The sequence below is a fragment of the Hakea prostrata genome, chromosome 2, assembly GCF_041222555.1.
Source record: "Hakea prostrata isolate BN-2017 chromosome 2, UWA_Hpros_2, whole genome shotgun sequence".
NCBI classification, from domain to species: domain Eukaryota; kingdom Viridiplantae; phylum Streptophyta; class Magnoliopsida; order Proteales; family Proteaceae; genus Hakea; species Hakea prostrata.
In genome coordinates, this window is record NC_142601.1 from 16,689,882 (window position 1) to 16,710,011 (window position 20,130).

The following is a 20,130-nucleotide window of genomic DNA, read 5'->3' on the forward strand; positions in this document are numbered from 1 at the left end:
TGAGACATCCATTGATTCTTCCACAACTAGGGTTCTTTTATTTAGCACTCTATATGCCCTACTGTTTTGGGAATATCCCAAGAACACTCCCTCATCAACTTTTTCTTCAAATTCTCCCTTAGGGTCTCTAGTGTTCAATATAGTGCATTTACATCCAAATATTTGGAAATGATCAACCCTAGGAACTTTGTTGTTATACAATTCATATGGTGTCTTGTTTAGGAATTTCCTAATTAGGACATGATTCAAGATATAACAAGCGGTGCCCATGGCTTCCGCCCAAAGATACTTTGGCATTGAGAATTCGCTAAGCATGGTCCTAGCCATTTCTTGGAGTGACCTATTCTTTCTTTCTACTACTCCATTTGATTGGGGAGTTCTAGGAGCTGAGAAGTTTTGAGTTATACCCTGTTTTTTGCAGAATTCTCCAAAGTAATTGTTGTTATCAAATTCCCTCCCATGGTCACTTTGAATGGTGGTTATGAAGTAACCTTTCTGGTTTTGAATTCTCCTAGCAAGGATGAGAAATTCTTCAAATGCATCATCTTTATGCTTTAGAAATATGGTCCATGTATACCTTGAGTAGTCATCAACTACCACAAAAGTATAATGTTTACCTCCCAGGCTAGCTGTGGGAATTTGTCCAAATAAGTCCATATGTAGGAGTTCTAGTGGTCTACTAGTGGAGACTAAGTTTTTGGACTTATGTGACACTCTAGTTTGTTTTGCCTTTTGACATGCATCACAGAAATAATTTTTTTCAAACTTCATCTTTGGAAGGTTTCTAACTAGATTCTTTGATGCAATGGTCTCAATTAGCCTCATATTGATGTGGCCTAATTTTCTATGCCAAACTATAGTTTCTTCATGTGACATAAGGCAAGTCAAGTTAGGAGATAATTCATTGAATAAGCAAGTATAAATGTTATCCCTCCTACTACCTTTTATGATTAGGTTTCCATTCATATCTTTCACATGGCAACACGAGACATCAAAAGTGACCTTATATCCTATACTACATAGCTGACTTACACTAAGCAAGTTATACAATAATTTATCAACTAAGTATACATTAGAGATAGAAGTACCTCCAATGTTGATTCAACCAATGCCAACAATTTTTCCTTTGTTGTTGTCTCCATAGGTGACGCTTCCTCCATCATACCATCGAAGCTTTGTGAAGAGCTTTGGATTTGACGTCATATGCTTGGAGCACCCGTTGTCGATGTACCATTCACTTCTTTGGATGTTCATCAAGCAAACCTCATGATCTTGTTCTTCATGTGATTTAGCCATCAATGCTAAGTTGATCTTTTCTTCATCGGACTCTTCACTTTCTTCTTCATCATCTTGTAGATAACTTCGGCTTTGTACGCCTTCTTTTTCCCTTTGGTGGGGCATTCATTCTTGAAGTGTCCCAGTTTCCTACACTCAAAGCAAATGACATCTTGACTATTAGTGGGTGGGGTTCTACCTTTTGATGGATTTTTACCTTTGAATTCTTTTGACCCTTGTCCTTTTGATGGAAATCTTCCTTTCCTTCCTTTGAGAAATTTTCTGAACTTCCTTGTGATAAGTGCAATATCACTGTCGGAGTCACTTTCTTCTTCTTCACTTTCATCATCCTTCTTGATGGAGCTTTTAAGAGCAATGGACTTCTTCTTTGGCTCTTTTGAATGACTTTCTTCATACCTCTTGTCTTCCTCAAGCTTAGCCTCATGTGCAAGTAGAGATCCCATGAGCTCATCAAGTGTGATGTGTTCTAGATTTCCTACTTCTTGAATTGATGTTTTCATGGGTCTCCAAGATGGTGGAAGAGCTCGTAGGATTCTTCTTATCACATCTTCATTTGCAAATTCCTTGCCAAGGCTATGCAACTTATTTATAATGTTAGAAAATCTAGTAAACAAAGAAGTTATATCGTCATTATCTAACATTTTGAAGTTTTCATATTGAAGCATATAAACATCCAAATTTATCTTATTTATTTGGTTTGTTCCTTCATAGGTGACTATTAATTTGTCATAGACTTCTTTTGCATTCTTGCAAGTACCACACCTATTGTATACCTTTTCACTCAAGGCACATTGTAGGAACATTTTAGCCTTATGGTTTGCTTGGGATTTAACTTTGTCAATTTCATCCCATTCGGTCCCTGGTTTGGGGATTTTATTACCATCTTTATCAAGTTTGGTAAACTCATTGGTCCATATATAATTATGTCCCAAACATCTAAATCAATAGCACATACAAAGTCCTCAAACCTATTCTTCTAATAAGCAAACCCTTCTCCATCAAAATATGGAGGCCTAGAGGTATTTAGACCTTCGGGTCTTGAAGAGAATTGGTTGGATGATGATGCCATGATCTTCTACTCCTTTAGAGATTGATTCTAATCTCAATTTGAGCTCCCGCTCTGATTCCAATTGTTGGTGCAACCTAGAGGGGGGTGATTAGGTTGTACCTCGTGGATTATACCAAATTCTCGGTTTGATTGCAATTTCAAAGTAGATTGACAATTTGAATGAAATTCAGTAAAGACAAGCAATCACAATACAGGAATTTATAGTGGTTCAACTTTACAAGTCTACGTCCACTCCTCTCTTAGCCTCAAGAGAGTGTTCCACTAATGAATCTCTTTCAATACAATGGGTAGAGAGTCAAATCCTTACAATCTTTGTTACGGGGCAAGAGTACCTTTACAATCTTTGTTCACGGGCAAGAGCACCTAAGCAATCTTTGTTCACGGTCAAGAGTACCCAATAACAAATTATAATCAACCTAGACTAGAATTCAACAACCAATTCAAATACAAGAAGTGTTAGATATTACCTAACAAGGAGAATGACACTTTACCCCTTGTGTGAGTGTGATGCAATGAATGAATGAACGCTTCAAGAACAGCAATGCATCAAGGTAAGGCTCCAATGACCTTTAATGACTCTAAGCTTGGCTTCAATGAGCTTGCTTAGCAACTTTGGAATGACCCTCAAAGTTGAATGGAGTGGGAGTGCTTGTGATGGTGTTAAGACACTCAATATTGGCTCTTTCACTTATGAGTGAGTATATGGCTTAATGGGGGAGAGGATTAGTCTCAAATGGGGGTGGTCGGGCTTTTATAGACCTCAACTCAATGCCCTCCCCATTTCCCCAATGGACAAAAAATTTCAGTGAAATTTTACTCCAGACAGTCGTCCGTCTGCCTAGACGGTCAGCCTTCTGCCCAGACGGTCGTCCGTCTGGCCCAGACGGTCGTCCGTCTGGCCTGGACTAGCCCAGATGGAATTCCATCTGCCAAACGGAAAATCCGTTTGGCCTACTGTTTGTGCAGAATCAAAAAAACCAATCCAGACAGTCGACCATCTGCCCAGATGGTCGACCGTCTGAGCTCTGTTCTGCTGAACAGATTTGGGGCTGGGACATGGCTTGGGTTTTTGAACTTTTTGGTCAACCCTAAGCATTGTACACCTCACTAACATGTCCTAGGTCACTCTAGTAATATGAATTACATATAATTGATGCATTTACATGAATGTGTATGCGAGAGTGTCCTAAGCCCTATTTCAGCCTAAGTCTTGATCTTCAACTTGATCTTTGACTTGATCTTTGACTTGATCTTCGGCTTGATCTTGAGCAACGGTCTCGACACTCATCTTGACTTTGGTTCTTTGTCTAAGATGGTTTGAGTTGGTCTTGAGCTTGACTCTCCAGTAATTCTTTGATCCGGCCTTTTTGCATCGAGATTCACTGTAGTGATGAGCTGGACATAACACAACTACATGGAATCATTAGTAGAGTGTTTGTCATCATCAAAACTTATTGGAGGCCGATGTGGCAAATGCTGACATGGCATTTCCCAACACTCTTCTTGTGGGGCTGCTCCCCCTGCTCCATAGAATCATCTGTCACAACCTCTAGATTGTTAAGATCAACATGTTCTTCATGAGTAGGTTCTCCCTCTTGGAACGGATGTGGGATCAAACATAACATTCTCAACATGAGTAGGCTTCTCAGACTTTTCAAAGTGTGTAATATTTTCAGCTTCACGAAATAGTAGACCTCTACTTCTGAAAGTCTTCTTCTTTTTTGGATCCCATAATCTATATCCAAACTCTTCATTTTCATATCCCAAGAATATGCAAGGAGTTGCCTTGTCATCAAGCTTTGATCTTTGCTCCTTTGATATATGTGCAAATGCCTTACAACTAAACACCTTCAGATGAGAGTAGGAGGCATCCTTCCCTCTTCACACCCTTTCTGGAATATCAGACTCTAAAGGAACTGATGGAGACCTGTTCATCAGATAACAAGCAGTGTTGGTTTCTTTCTCCCCAAAATGGTCAACATAGCCATCTTCAACATGCATCTCACTTTCTCAACAATGGTCTGGTTGTATCTCTCTACTACCCCATTGTGTTGAGAGGTTCCTGGAATTGTTATCCCATGTATGATGCCATACTTAGAACAATATCTCTTGAACTCTTTTGGTGTGTACTCTCCAATAAAAGGACTTAACAATAAACAATCTAACAAGACCCTGACTCTAGAATGCTAGGCAGCAACTTAGAAATTAACAACTAGATCAAAAGATTCAGCATCTAAATTGAACCACAACAGAAAGTTAAAAACAATTAAGAAACTAAGAACATCTATAAAGAAAGATGACAAGATGACATATGCAATGATCGGAATCAGGACCAAGCATACCCCCAAACTGAAAATGAGCAGTGTCCTCATAGCGAAAAAAAGAAAGAAAAATAAAGTAAGAAAAAAAAAACAGAGTAAAAGAAGAACGAGAATAGAACTTCCCTAAACAAGCTAGTCATCAGCATCATCATCATCTGCAGCATCAACATCTTCTGCATCTTCATCATCAGGAATGTAGTTCCCTTCGTTGCCATAAGGAGGAGCAAGGATTTGGGTGGGAAAAGCGGGGAAAGATGTGAACCGGGTGTTGTTCATCCTCAAATTAGTCTCAAGTGCGCGGTCACGGGCAGCCACATAAGACAAATAATCAGTGTGGATGTCACAATTGATTTGAAGTTCCAGCATTATGTGAAACTGTGTGACTTCCATTTGATTGATGCGCTGCTCCAGTTGAGCGTAAAGAGAGGGGGAAGCACCAGGGGTGAAAGAAGTGGGTGGGATGGCCTCGGCAGCAGCAGGAGGTGGTGCACTGGAGGTGGTAGCTATAGTAGAAGTATGCGAGTGATAATGTATCAGGTGATGGCACCTTTGTTAGGTGTGCGGGCATCAGAATCCTGCACAGGAACATTGTTAGCCAAACACAAAGCAGTAATTAAAGAAGGAAAGGCTAAACTACCACCCCGCCTAGCTGCACAAGCACAAATGGCTTCATGAATGCAGTGACCCACATTGATCCGACGCCCCTCCAAAATAGAGTGTAGGACCAAAGCTCTATCCACTGAAACAATCTGGATATACATGGAAGGCATTAAGCGGGTCTGTAAGAAGTGGTACCAAATTTTGGCCGCGGGTTTCAAATACTAGCGGGTGAAAGTTAATGCCCCTTGGGGGGATGCAAACCATTTTGTGCTAGGAGAACATAAATTAGGGAGAATGTTATGCAAGGCAGTAGGGTCTGTCGAAGCAAGATGGGCATTGTGCTCATCCTCTACATTCTCCAAACTATAAAAAACATTAAGGGTTTGACTATCTATAGGGACCTAAACCCCGCTAACATAAACCTGGTCTTGAGATGGGGCAGTGAGATTGGCATAAAATTCATAAACAAGGGATGGGATGTATGCACCAGGATGGGGGCAAAATTGTTCCCATTTATGCTCAGCTATGATGGACATGATGAATGGAAAGTCTTGTGCCTCAGTGGGATTTAATTTAAACCCCTTCTCCTAAAAAATATTCTTGTTGGAGATGGATGCGAAGCGGGCCTCATCCGTGGGAGAGTCAAAAATAGGGGGAGCCATGGAAGCACTAGAACTAGGGTCGGATCTGCTCTTCTTCTTAGGGGCCATTACTAAGGGAGTGCAAGTGGCTGGTGCAAAGAACAGAGAAACACAATGAAATAAACACACAACCAAAGACAGGGATAAACAAACAAGCACAAACACGACAGGCTAAACAAGGCTATGAGACTACGGAAAATAACTACAACGAACAAACAAACACACGGAATATAGGGATTTGAGGGGAAACAACAACACTGGAGGATAAAAACAAACGAAAACAAAAAGGAACAGAGAGGAATGATGAAACATTATTTTTTTTTATTTTTTTTCGCAAGTGGTTTTGGCTCCAAAGATCAGAAGAAAAATTGCAAAGAGCCTAATGAAAACAAACAAGCTAAGACAAAACAAAAACAAACACACCAACCACATAAAAAAAAATGAACAAAGAAGACTACACAAACACAGCAAACATAAAGTTCAAAAATAGGGAATGAATGAAAAGAGATGGGGAGAACACTTAGCTGATGTGGTGTAGCGAAGATGGAGTGCAGAAACACACAAAACTTGCACGAAGCCTAGCACAGCAAAGGTAGACCACTGAGAAGTGAATCGACGGTAGAATGTGGGAAAAAGTTAGGGTTTTGGTGGGATAGGGACAATTGGTGAAGAAGGAAGCACAAGGGTGGGCGAATGTAGGTAAGAGTGTGCAAATGGAGGTGGGAATTTGTTGGAGAAAGCAGAGGAGGAAAGATGCGAAGCAAAGGAGTTGCAGTGAAGACGATGAAGGTGCCGTTAGGTTTTGGGTGTTTTGATTTTTGGTGGGTTTGGTTTTGAAAAAGATGGGTTTAATGGGTTTGGGTCTGGTTTTGGTTTAAGATGGTTTAAAAATGGGTTTGAGTCAGAATGGGTCAGCAGCGGTGTAAGATGGGTTTAGAAGTGTGGAAACTATGGGTTGGTTGGGTTCGAGGTTAAACCGGGTCAAGTGAGTGGTTTTATCCATGCTATGGAGTTATTGCAGCATTGTTGTGGCAATGAACACAGAATGCAATTTGTAGCAGAGAATGCAAGACCTATAGCTATTGAACAAAACTTTGCTGCAGCAAGTCTATAGCAAAGATAGTGAATTCTCTTGGGTACTGACACATGCTCTGTTCAGCAGTTGGGTTTACTACCCAATATGGCAAAACAACCACTCAATCTCTTTGTGTTCCCCCCACTCCCTGCACATCAAAAATACATGTCATCAAGTCATCTTTCAGTTTTATTATCAAGTGAAAGTAAGAGAGAAAAATTGTAAACTACCCACAAACTTTATTAAACACCTAATTAACTAATAACCAACAACTTTACTAAAAATAATGAAATTGAGTGGCCTCCCTTTGTTTTAAGCATCTTGAAGGATGATTGAAGATTTGTCGCGCTCCAATGGTGCACCCCAATAATGCTTGATCCACTGCTTGCTCTAGTTCCCAAGGCCATTTAATGACTTCTTCTTGTGCACCTTCCATGATTAGACTCAAACTCATTTGCTACTTCACGTACCTGTTGCAACATTCCTCCAACCAAATTTTAAGCTTGTACACTGAAGGATTGATCCCTTTGATCTCTACTATACTCCATTCTAATGTTCTTCTATACTTCTTCAGCACTTCAAGTAGCATATCTTCCTGCTCCTCTACTAGCACTGCTAAAACAATAACAGGGAGTGTCTTGGCTTCAACCAAATTGGCATACCGAAGGTATTATGAAAGAAGTGTGAACTCTAACACAGGTGGCTCTTCAATTGATGGTTTAGGGGGTTTAGTTTCACATTTAGCTAACCCAAGAGGCTTGAATGCACTCCCTCTAAATGCCTTAGTTGGTCTTGCCTTTAACCAAGCCATATATCTACTTGCTTCATCATCCACTTGTTTAATTTCTATTGCCAATGAAAGCTCTAGTGGGTTTGTAATACACTCTGTCTCCAACTCTTCGGAAACCAGCGCTTCAATGACATCCACAACAAAGCACTCTTCTATTGCATCTGGAGATCTGATTGCCTTCAAAACATTGAGTGTGACTTGTTCTTCATTAACCCTCATTGTCAATTCTCCTCTCTCCATCAATTAACGTTCTTCTAGTTGCTAAGAATGGCCTTCTTAGAATTATGGGTACATCTCTATCCGCTTCAAAGTCCAAAACAATGAAATCACCAGGAAAGATAAAATTATCTACTTTTACCAAAACATTTTCAATTTTTCTTTTTGGGTAAGCAAGAGATCTATTAGCTAATTGTAAGGTCACTGTTGTTGGACATGCTTCTCCAACTCCAAGCTTCTTGAAAATTGACATTGGCATAAGGTTGATACTTGCTCCAAGATCACAAAGGGATCTTCCAATATAATTATCTCCAATAGCACAAGGAGTGGTGAAACTTCCAGGATCTTTTAATTTTGGAGGGAGCTTGTTCAGCAAAAAGGCACTACTCTCTTGTGTCATGGCCACTGTCTCAATCTCTCCAAATCTCTTTTTCTTGGAAAGGATGTCTTTCATGAATTTCACATAATTTGGCATTTGTTCAAGGGCTTCTACCAATGGTATATTGATGTGGAGCTACTTCAGAACATCCAAGAATTTTTTGAATTGATGGTCTTGCTGCTGCTTATGAAATCTTTGAGGAAAAGGGGGTGGTTTATAACTTAGTTTTTCTAGAGAACTCTATTGCAATGGTGTTGTAGCCGTGGGATCAGCATTCTGTTTTGCAGAATCATATTGTTCCTTTTGAACAGCAACTGGATCTTCCTTCTCCCCTTCTTCTTGGATAGAAATAGTCCCTTCTATTGGCTAGACTTTGAATCAGGTGGCTCTAGAGGTTTTCCACTCCTTAATGAAATAACTTTGCAATGCTCTTTGCCTTCACGCCAAGGGTTTTCTGTATCACTTGGCAATGATCCTTGAGGTCGATTACTTAAAGCATTAGCCAGTTGTCCTACTTGATTCTCCAAATTCCTCAATGAAGATGCTTGACTCCGAATAATTGCATCATTCTTTGCCATATACTCCTTCAATAGAAGTTCTATTGATGAAGAAGGTTCCATAGGCTGAGTCATCACTTGCTGTTGTGTCACACCCCACCCGTCGGTCTCGGTTACCCGCCCGACAACCCATGGGTGCGATCCGTCACAAGATCCAAGGTTTTAGTCTATCAACAATATTTAAGACAATATAGATAATCAAGAGCAAAGAATATTCAATAACTGAACTAAATGAATTACAGGAGCCCAAAATACTCCAATATCAAAGGAAAGAAATAAAGAATAAAGGATAAAACAAAAATGAGGGCAGCGGAATAATTCAAAAGTATTTATATCAGTTTCTTTCCAGATTGCTTTTCTAAGTCAATGAACTTAGACTCCAGTTTAATAAGGTGAGGGGTCCTCCAATTCCTCTCCAGCCTCTGTGCGAACTGCCTGACCACCTTTTGCCTCTGACCATCAACCGGTGCGATAAGCGCACTCCATGCACCCGCAGCAACTCCCGCACATGCTATTTCCATCTCCCACTGGCAGTGCCACATCTTCTTCAAACGGGATGGTTCCTTCATAGGAAACCAGCCCATCTTCAGATATAAATCCTTCTTCTGTATAGGCTAAAAACATACAAAGAATAAAGGAATGAGTTCTAAAGAACTCGGTAAGAAACAATCATATATCTCATCCATCATCCAAAAATGCCATGATACAACAGTAATATGAATGAATGCAAAATATGAATGATGCTATGATTTCTAACTATGCAAGTCTCTAATAGCTGACATGCTTTAAGATAAACACCAGCCCTCCTCTGGGTAAGTCTCATCACTCTGATCCGGCAAGGACTGGTTACCTCTGTAGGGATCCAGGGAAAAAGGGAAAGTCCACACTTGGCTCACAAACCATGGTTAGGGGTTAAGTCCACACTCTCTCACCACGACCATTGGTAATGAGTACTGGCGCATGTTGGGGTTTCTAATCCAATGCAAGGTCATAATGGTTACATGTCTACATGAAGTCCAGATACATCCCCTATGGCACCAACCAACTCGGTTCAGTATCCTTCGCAACCTAGGAGTAAGAATCCTCACGGACTGGCTACCTCTGTTGGACTTTACTCCTTAACCCTATGGTCATCCACATATTATTGGGGCGGATGCTCTCATGATTCCTCACGACACTCGGTCCGGTCCTTGGACATCCATGAGCCCAACCCTAACATATGCAACCCTACCATTTCTATGACCAACAGTGGACCACCAAGTCACATCACTGTCATCACGGGTCACTCGGTTTCAATCCCCCTACCGAAAGGGTAGTAGCATGTGGGGTACCTAGCCATGCAATCTAGACTCATCCTAACAATGTCATCAATTAATCATGATAGTGCTTTGAAGGTATCACCGAGGCATGTGTCCCATTCCACAGCCTTCTGATATCATCAGCCAAGATATCCCAAAAGTAACACCCCAACTATCATAACCATATACCAATTACCATAATCATATAACACTCACAATTCACCAAGTAATTATGAAATCAAAGCAAACAGCAGTAGTATATTAGAAATAAATACAACTACAGCAGCATATAACAATAGAAATTAAGATTAACATGTTCAAGTATATGTAGATAGATAAGATAGACTGTCCTTACTTGCATATAACTGAAACGTCCGTAAAATGGAATCCAGTAACTATTAGTAGACTTTTCTTTTAAACAGTAATCACCTAAACACAGGGTTATTAGAATATATAAGTTACATGAATCAATTTGAATCGGAACCGAAATCCAATTGGTCATCATTTACCGGCAGCCGGTCGCTTGTGCGGTCGCTTAGGTTAAGCGACCGCCACTAGTGACCGCCCCAAAAACAGTGAGTTTCAATCCAAAACTCAGGCTTCTGATTACTCAATTTCAATCCGGATTTCGAGTAATCTTGACCTAAGTCTGGAATTAAACACTCCCTAAGCCAAAAGGGTGAGAGAAAATTAACTATTACCATCAATAGATTACCCATAACCCTCTCCTTGATTGGATTAACCATCTCACGGAAGCAGGGTTCCGTTTACGGTTATTCCATCTCAAGTAGATTAAAAAAAGAGGGTAAAAATATCCAAGGGGTAATCACAGAGATGAGGGAAAAAGGGTAAAACCAATCTAACGGAGAAAAGAGAGTAAAGAACGAAGGGTTAGTTCAATACTTCACACCAGAAAGCCAGAGAAGAACAAGACCGATCTTCCAAGTCACAGTCAGTACTCCAGAGACTCTTTCGGATCTTCCCCGCAGCCGTCTAACCTCCCAAATAAGCAACCACGAATAAAGTATTCGTTAATTAGACGGAGGTTACCTTATATAGAAGTCTGGGGGAAAAATAGGGCAAAATCCCCGAAACAGACCGGGCGGTCGCTTGGGCCGGACGCTTAGGTTGAGCGACCGCCACTAGTAACCGCCCCCATGTAATTTGCCATACAAGGGTGCTTTTACTAGGGGCTTGATACCCAAGGCCAACCTAGCCCTAAATAAGAGATGGGGGAGATCTTACCTTCATTCCGGACATCTCTGAACAACACATGACTTCCGGAATTCCCAGCTTCAACCAAGGCAGGCTCTTCAGATAAAGGATCCAGATCCATGGGTCCTGGGTATGGATTATGGGCTTCAATCCGGATACTCCACAAGTTCGCCTGACTAGACCTTCGAGTTCTCGGACCTGGAATACGGATCTCGGGTTAGAAATACGGGGGGTATTACATGTTGAGTACTTGGAAGTAGATGAGGTCGAGTTGGAATAGAAGATGGGCCTACGTTCTGTCCTTGAGCATTCCAAGAGAAGTTAGGGTGCTGCTTCCAACCAGGATTATAAGTGTTGGAATATGAGTTATTAGCTTTGCTGAAATTACCAACATAGTAGGCTGATCCGAGGTTAGATAGACAACTATCAAAGACATGCTCCCCACCACAATATGTACACGAGACTGTTGTATTTTGTTGAGTTTGTACAGTTGCATCCAGGTTTACGGATTTTAACACACTAGTTAGGGATGACACTTGTGCAGTTAAAGCTGTCATTGCATCCAACTCATAAATCCCTACCACTCTCTTATTTGCAACACCTCTCTTAGCTGGCCACTGGAAGTTGTTGTTAGCCATTCTCTCCAAAATCTCATAAGCTTCATTGTAAGACTTTGCCAATATAGCCCCATTTGCTGATGCATCCACTATGGACCAAGTTTGTCCACTTAAACCATTGTAGAAAGTCTCCATTTGAATCCAATGAGGAATGTCATGGTGAGGACATTTACGCAAAAGCTCCTTAAATCTTTCCCATGCCTCATACAAATATTCACTATCCAGTTGTTGAAAACCAGTGATATCATTCCTGAGCTTGGCATTCTTTGTTGGAGGGAAGTACTTCATCAAGAACTTCTCTACTAAATCATTCCATGTGGCTACTGGTTGTGGAGGTAAGGAGTTCAACCATGCTCTTGCCCTATCCCGTAATGAGTAAGGGAATAGCTTCAATCTCAAGGCTTCTTCGGTTGCTCCAGGTATCTTGAAAGAATCACTTACTTCCATAAAGAGTCTAAGATGGAGATGAGGATCTTCTATTGGCATCCCATTGAATTGTCCTACAGTTTGAAGCATTTGGAACATCACATGCTTAAGTTCAAAATGTAATGTTTGGATTTCTAGCCTTAATATACATGGATTCAGCTCATGCAACATTGGGACAGCATATGCTCTAATGGCTCTATCTCTATCATCACCTTCAACTGCCATATTATTCTCATTATTATTCAACCCATTTCTCACTACTTCAGCCATTGTCTGACTGCTTGCTAAACCTCGCTGCTCCTTTCTTCTAGCTCGAAATGTCCTTCAATTTCAAAGTCAAAGGGTATCAACTCTTGATCAGGCAGCGGATTCATACAAGGGTAAAAGCACCTAGGAATAAAAGAAAACTAATATCAAAGTAAAGAAATTTTAGTAGATAAAACAAGAAATTACTTCTATACTAATTATCAATGACAAAATTCCCCGGCAACGGCGACAGAAACTTGTTGCTTGTGTCTCAAGATGTTACGTAAGTGCATGTATCGCAATCAAGTAGTAAATAATAAGTACGGTATCGATCCCTCGGAGAATTCTATCTTTAACTTTCAATGTAAAAGTAAAATTGATTTAAACAAGATTAACAAAATTGATTTATGATTGACGAACTAAATAATCAAATAACAGGTAATTAAACTAAAGAACTGAAATGGAGAATGAGCAATAGAAAAAACTTAGTGAGTGAAAAGAGTGTTGCGAACCAATTTCCCTTCTCCTGAATTTATAATGCAAATACTATAGTAATACTACTGCCCAAAATAAATCAAAAACCTGGAATGAAATGGCATAATGGTATTTTCCAATACACATATGCTTTAGCATCCTAATTCAACATCTGCATATTCCTATGAAGAAATGAAATACGAATGCAATTTATACCCAATCCCAATCATGGCAATGTGAGGTAATTGAGTATTCCTATCCAACCTACTAATTAACACAATCTAATTAAAGATTAAGCTAACCCACACCATTCAACAAGCATCTAGATTCAATTAACTTTTCAATTAACTAAATCATAGCAAACATTCATGAAAGATCAATCAAGAAATGAAATTAATCAATATATAACATGTTGAATTCATTGACAATAAATTGTTTTGCAGTAAAACTAAAGAACACTTGATAGTGGCATCTCAAAATTCAGGTTTAGGTACTATTATCATCCCAACACAACACAAATTTAGCCCATAACAGAAATCAAATTCACAGAAATAGATATAGTTATCATTAAGCTAGAAAATAAGAAGATAGAGTTATAAAATTGAAAAGAAACTAGGAGTTGCGATGCTTCCACACGAACTCCAGTCTTCTCTACAGCAACTCCCTTCTCCAGCAGCTCTCCTTGCTTTAGCACGAGTCCAGCTCCTCTCAACGTATTCGTTCTGCCTCCCTTAGCACGAGTCCAGCTCTCTCTCCAGTGTATTTTGTTCTACCTCCTTTTCTCTTCTCCCTCAGCCCTCTCTCTCTTTCTTCCATAAATGCATTCAATCATTAGGGTAGAATCTGGCCATAGGATTAGAACATTTCTCCTAAGATCAAGGGCTGAGATCAATCATGTATTTACAATAATAACGTCCTCTTTAGTTAGCCCCTTCTGGTCATTTCCACTTGAATTAGATCTGAGAATATTCTGCTCCGTAATGTTGCAGCAAGCTTTACAGCAAAGTTAAAGGACAGGTTCTCCTTCTATTATGGATCTTCACCTACATTTTTCAAGAGAAAGAGGGTTAATCAAATTTATCCATTAATTTGAAGAGAAATTCATGCAAGAGTGACAATAATGACCTTTACAAGATGCAACATGTTAAGACTCAATAAAACAACATCTAATGACTACTAACACTAAAACAAAGATAAAATACTCCTAAATCAAGCCATCTCAAGTATAAAGTTACCAAGCTTAACTCTATTTCATAGAGTTATCAGTACTCTCCTCCATTATCAGTGTGGAGACACTCAAAAATTTTCTTGACATGGAACTGCTGAAAATATGGAATGCTTGGTCTTTGGATTTCAATAAAAACAACCACACCTTTCGTAATGCATCACCAATGAAAGTAATAAAATATCTATTACCTACTAATGATGGAACCTCAATTGGACCACAAATATCAGAATGTACCAATTTTAATAAATTTGATTTCTTACCATGATGCTGTTGAAATGAAACTCTATGTTGTTTCCCAAATAAACAATAATCACAAGAATTTAAAAACATATATTTGGCAAGAGGAATCAAGGACTTCTTTGTCAAAACCTGCAGCCCCTTGTCACTCATGTGACCTAGTCTCCTATGCCATAGATCAGGTAAGGAATCATCCTTTGTTGCATTCAATCAGCCTTCACATATTCTCACTCTTGTCTAGTACAAAGAGTAACAAACGTCTCCTCTAGGAACCACAATGACCCCTTGATGAGCTTGTCACATCCTCACAACCGGTACCCTAACTGGCATACCCAAGAGTGTGATCCACAGCCCCGAAGATCAAGTATTGAGGAAATCATCCTCCCACATATATAATAACATAATCATAAACAGGAAATAATCAAGGTTTAAAATATTATAAACAAAAGATTAAAGTCAAGAAATGAATAATCAATATAATCAGAGTGCAACAATATGATACCAGATGTAATCACATCAAAAGAAGTAGAGTGAGGCGGAAACTCACTCCACAAAATACAGCGGAACACAAAATGTAAGTCTAAAAGAAATAACAACTAAATCAAAGGAACTAAGAGAAATAACTAAACATCAGGGTTTTCTATTCTATAGACAACGTCTTCAAAATAGTGGACTTCATCAATCCATTTGAAACGCTCCACCTCCACGTTGTCTTTAATCGTAGTACGCAGCTTGATCAACTGAGGGATCATCAGAGTAATCTTGATTGTTGCCAACACCTTGCGTGTAGTACGCTTCATCGGCTTGCGCTTCATCGTACTGTTCGCCATAGTAATCAGTACCTGTAGAATAGTCTAACAAAAACAATATACAAAACGAATGAGTTTCGAAGAAACTCAGTAAGGTAGTTAATCCATAACAACATAAATAACATGGAAGCAAACCATAACAAGATGCAATGCAATATGAAACAAGTAATGTATGTATGCATCTAAACTCTATGTATGCTGGTCTTTATGGCAGACATGCTTTAAGTCATAGCATCGTACATCTTTGGATAGGTCAAACACACAATGCCTTTTGGTAGTGGGTCCGGCATCCCTCAGGACAAACCATGGCAGGGGGTTAAGTCAACACACTCTCTCACAACCATTTGGCATAAGTACTGGCGCATGTCAGGGAAAAGCCTAGCCCAATGCAAGTCATCTACTCAGTTACATCAACTCAGGTCCAAATACTTCCATTCCTCGCCCCTGGCGATCCTTTCCGGTATCCTTTCCACTAGAGTCCTAATAGTCCCGGACTACGGACTCATCAACCCTATTGGTTATCCACATATGGTAAACGGGAAGCTCTCATGTCCTCTCACGGGTTGGTTACCGGTCTTAATCGCCCATGAGCCCAAGTGCAACCCTCCAATACATGGCCCCCACAATGTGATTCCCGTCCTCTCACGGGTTGGTTACCTGTCTTGAGCGCCTGTGAATCCCCATTGCTGCCACAGGTCGTTCGGTCTCAATACCCTTCCGAATCAGGTCTGATATAACAGGGGTACAACCTAACCAAACACTGCTAGACAGCCCTAGGTATGACAACCAATGATTCGGGAAAGTGTCGATGGGCAACCCAGGAAACATCCCATACTATTTCCGATAATGTCCAAGGACAGAAGTGTCAAAAGGACACATCCCAATCCCAAACCAAACTTAATCAAACACAGTCTCAGATCAGTCATGACATATACAATCAGCAACTCATTATATAAAAGAGAATGTAAAGTCATGATCAATTCATAAAACAATATAGTAATAAGCAATCTCACATAAGTCTAAGTAATAAAGAAACATGATAAAGAGCTACTGTTCTCACAGTAGTACATCAGAATATAAAGTGTACAAATAGTAAACAACTCATAGTTTCGTAAAGTAGAAACCAGAGAGTAAGCAATCTATGTAGTTAAGGAGATAACTATCCTTACCTTCTAATTCGTAAAGGAACTTAGAGAATCAAGTAAGACCTTGACTAAACCCGAGAAAGAGTCTTAAACAAGTGTATACTATGAGTTAGGAAAGATAATAGAAGGAAAGATCACAATTCAATCAAAACAGACCAAGAATGGGGATGCTGTACCCATTGGTCGACTGATTGGTCTACTGCCCAAGTCGACCAATGAGTCGACCAACAGAGACAGTAGCCTTCAAAAATCAGAATTTTTAGAATATGAATCCGAATTTGGTGGTTCAAAAGGGTACAAAATAAGGGGGAAACTTTAATGGAAACATCTAAGTCTATAGAGGACAACAAACCATTAATCAAATCAAGTTTCCAGGTCACAACTCAGGAACCAGAAAGTTAACCTAATTAGGTTAAACATAGATTATGAAGGAAAAATATAATATGATCAAGGGTAAGGAATTAAAGATTAATAAGTTACAATTCTAGTAAAGAAAATAAAGTGAGAGTCTTCTAACATGATCAAAATAGGGGTTCTTGATTTTACCCAAGAAATTAGGGTTTCACCCTTTTTGGCTCCCATGAAAAGGTTGAGAGTTCCGGATGAAGGGAGGTAAATTGATAGTCAAAACTAACAAGAAGAATCATTCAATGATAAAGTTTAGGTTCATATAAATTTTACCCAAGAGGTTTCCCTCTCATGGGGAATTACCAAAGGTTCTCCAGATGACCACACAAGGTTAAGGTTTCAAGGGTTAGGGTTTCCAGGATTCAACTGGCAAGGGTTGAGATCATGATGATGATCATAGGTCTCAAGGAACATGATGAGATCATGGAATAGATGGTTGCAAGAATGCAGCATCATCTTCCTGATCTCAATCAAGAACATATTCAAGAAAAGAAAACCAGAGATAGAGAGGAAAGAGATCATACACATACCTTTGATGCAGGATGATGAAGATTGCTTGAGTTCTTGCGAGATATCAACCAAGGATGCAAGGGAATCGATTAGAATAGGGTTCTAACTCGTTCCAGAGGCTTAGGAGGCAGATGAGGTGGAGTATTCTCGAGATTAGACTTAATAGAGTAACCACGATTTAAATTTCAAAAACAGAATCAATTGGTCAATTGATTGGTCGACTGGTCCAGTCGACCAATGAGTCGACCAATCAGAACAGCAACTTCAAAACAAGGAATTGAAGGCTCAGATCAAGTCCAAACATCAAGGGGTTTTGCACACACCTAAAGTGACATACCTAGTAGGTAGAAATGCCTTCGAACCAATACAGAGAACACTCCAAGTCCATCAACTAATCCAATCTTCATCAGGGTGCAATTTCCATTGAAGGGACACTGACATCCACACTCAAGGATTCCACTCCAGCCATCAAGTCTTCTATTGAAATGGCCCAAAGCTGACTTCTTGCCTTACTTCGGGTTACTGGACCTACAAACAACAGGGTTTCCAGGTCAGGGTTAGGGCTGGGTTTCACAGAGCTTCCATAATTCATTAATGAAGATACTCTCAAATCCTTTCTATCCAAGGCAATCCCCGAGATCAAATTAAGATGCAAATCAGGAACATGGCGTATATATTTCAAAGTGAGTGTGTAGCTCATGTTTGCACTATACAAACATCACCAACACCTACAATATTGTAGGCACTAGTGTTCTCCATCTTCACAATTCCAAAGTCTCCTACTTTGTATATAGTGAAAGACTCCCTAATACGAGTAGCATGATAAGAAGCTCTTGTGTCAATAATCCCACTCAACCTAATGATCTGACATGTGCAAACATTGATCCTCACCAAAAGGAAGAAGAACTAGAGCCTTATCATATGTTATAGAGGCGGTGTTATTATCATCATCTTTCTTCTGACTGTTGCCTTCATTTTTGTTCCTTTTCCAAATTCTGTAATTGCTTTTCATATACCCCTCTTTGCTTTAATTTAGATTTTGATATTTCTTTTGATTTACCATGACTCTTGGCTTTACTATGACCTTTGTTAAACTTGTCTTTACTCCTCCCTTGTTCTCTGTGATAAATGCTTGTGCATCATTTGAACTCATGGACTTTCTTCTTGTCTCTTCTTTTAAATAATGCACTGGTTACCATGTTCATTGATAATTTACCCTGTGAAGTAGAATTGCTAACTGATACAACCAAAGTCTCCTAAGAATATGATAAGGAACTCAATAACAATAAAGCGTGCAATTCATCTTCAAGCTTCAACCTCACTATACTCAACTAATTCACTATGCTTTGATATTCATTCAAGTGCTCAGTAACTGAAGTATTTTCTTTCAACTTTATATTAACAAGCTTTCTCATCAGAAAAGCTTTGTTCCTAGTTGTTTTCCTGTCAAAGAGACTCGCTAACTTTTTCCAAAGTTCTTTTGCCGATGTCTCATTTGCAACATGATATAAAACACTAATGTCCAACCACTATCAAATTGTGTCAACAGTTTTCCTATTAAATTTGGTCCACTCAATTTTAGACATATCTAATATTCGATTAATATCACCTTTAACAGGTTCATATAAAGTCTCTACAAAATAAGAGATCTACCATCATAGGCTTCCAAATCAGCCTATTTGATCCATTAAGCTTAACCATAGTACTTGAGGTCTTTTTCATTTTAATTTACACAACTACCAACCAAGCTTTGATACCACTTTGATGGGAGGCCAAATAATATACTAGTGTAAATTAAAACAACAAACACAACAATAATAGATCAAGTATTCAACAAACAAACCACAACAGACACAATAATTTTTCACATGAAAAATTCCGTAGGGAAAAAACCAAGGGAGTGTTATCGGAATCCACCCAAAATTTCACTATCATCAATGATAACAACAACGGTATACAAACAATATTCTTTCTCTAAATAATACTAGAGGAACACAAAATCACAACCATATCATCAAAGAAATGGAAATATAAGAGAATGGAGAAAAGTAACTAGAGAGGCTTCTCAAAAACTGTAGTAGAATAATATTTTGACCGTTGGATGTGAAGAGCTAGGTGTCAAATAATTCCCTTCAAATTTCATTTCATTTTAGCAACGTTTCACCATTGGATTCGCAGGAGAAAGCGAAGAAAAGCTCACTTTCTTCTTCCCTCCATTTCTGCTCTCTCTTTTCTTTCTGCTCTCTCTCTCTCTCTCTCTATGCTGCTGCAGCAGGTTTTCAAAAAAACCTATTGCTTTTTTATTCATTTTAAAAAGCATGGCCCTACATTGTTTAATGGGCCGGACCCAACAATCCTCTTTTTCTAGGTATAGGGTTTTAACAATCCTCTTTTTCTCTCTTTCTAATTCACAGTTGAATGATTGGATTTTTATGCTCTACATAGATAAGAAAAACTTGTTTAGGGAGGCCACGAGGTCTCTAGAAGAAAGAACAGAGCTTCAACCTTGATGTAATAATCACATGGCATTTCTCCCTGCACCACTTTCTATTTCTTCTTGAGCAATTTTAGAT

At 39.3% G+C, this 20,130-nt stretch overlaps 1 protein-coding gene and 1 non-coding gene across 2 annotated transcripts; one reads left to right on the forward strand and one right to left on the reverse strand.

The window, feature by feature from the left end:
• Positions 1-8,000: 8,000 nt before the first annotated feature.
• Positions 8,001-8,483, reverse strand: LOC149023890 (uncharacterized). Its single transcript, XM_089143371.1, has one exon. It carries the CDS (start codon positions 8,481-8,483, stop codon positions 8,001-8,003), a length of 483 nt encoding a protein of 160 aa, XP_088999497.1.
• A 3,742-nt stretch (positions 8,484-12,225) lies between these two features.
• LOC149023891 (small nucleolar RNA R71) lies at positions 12,226-12,332 on the forward strand. Its single transcript, XR_016171863.1, has one exon. It is a non-coding gene; the product is annotated as a small nucleolar RNA R71 (small nucleolar RNA).
• The last annotated feature ends 7,798 nt before the right edge of the window (positions 12,333-20,130 follow it).

What these genes read in the sequence shown, in the direction of transcription:
- LOC149023890 (XM_089143371.1), bottom strand. Translation starts at nt 8,483, where the DNA reads ATGCCAAATTATGTGAAATTCATGAAAGACATCCTTTCCAAGAAAAAG.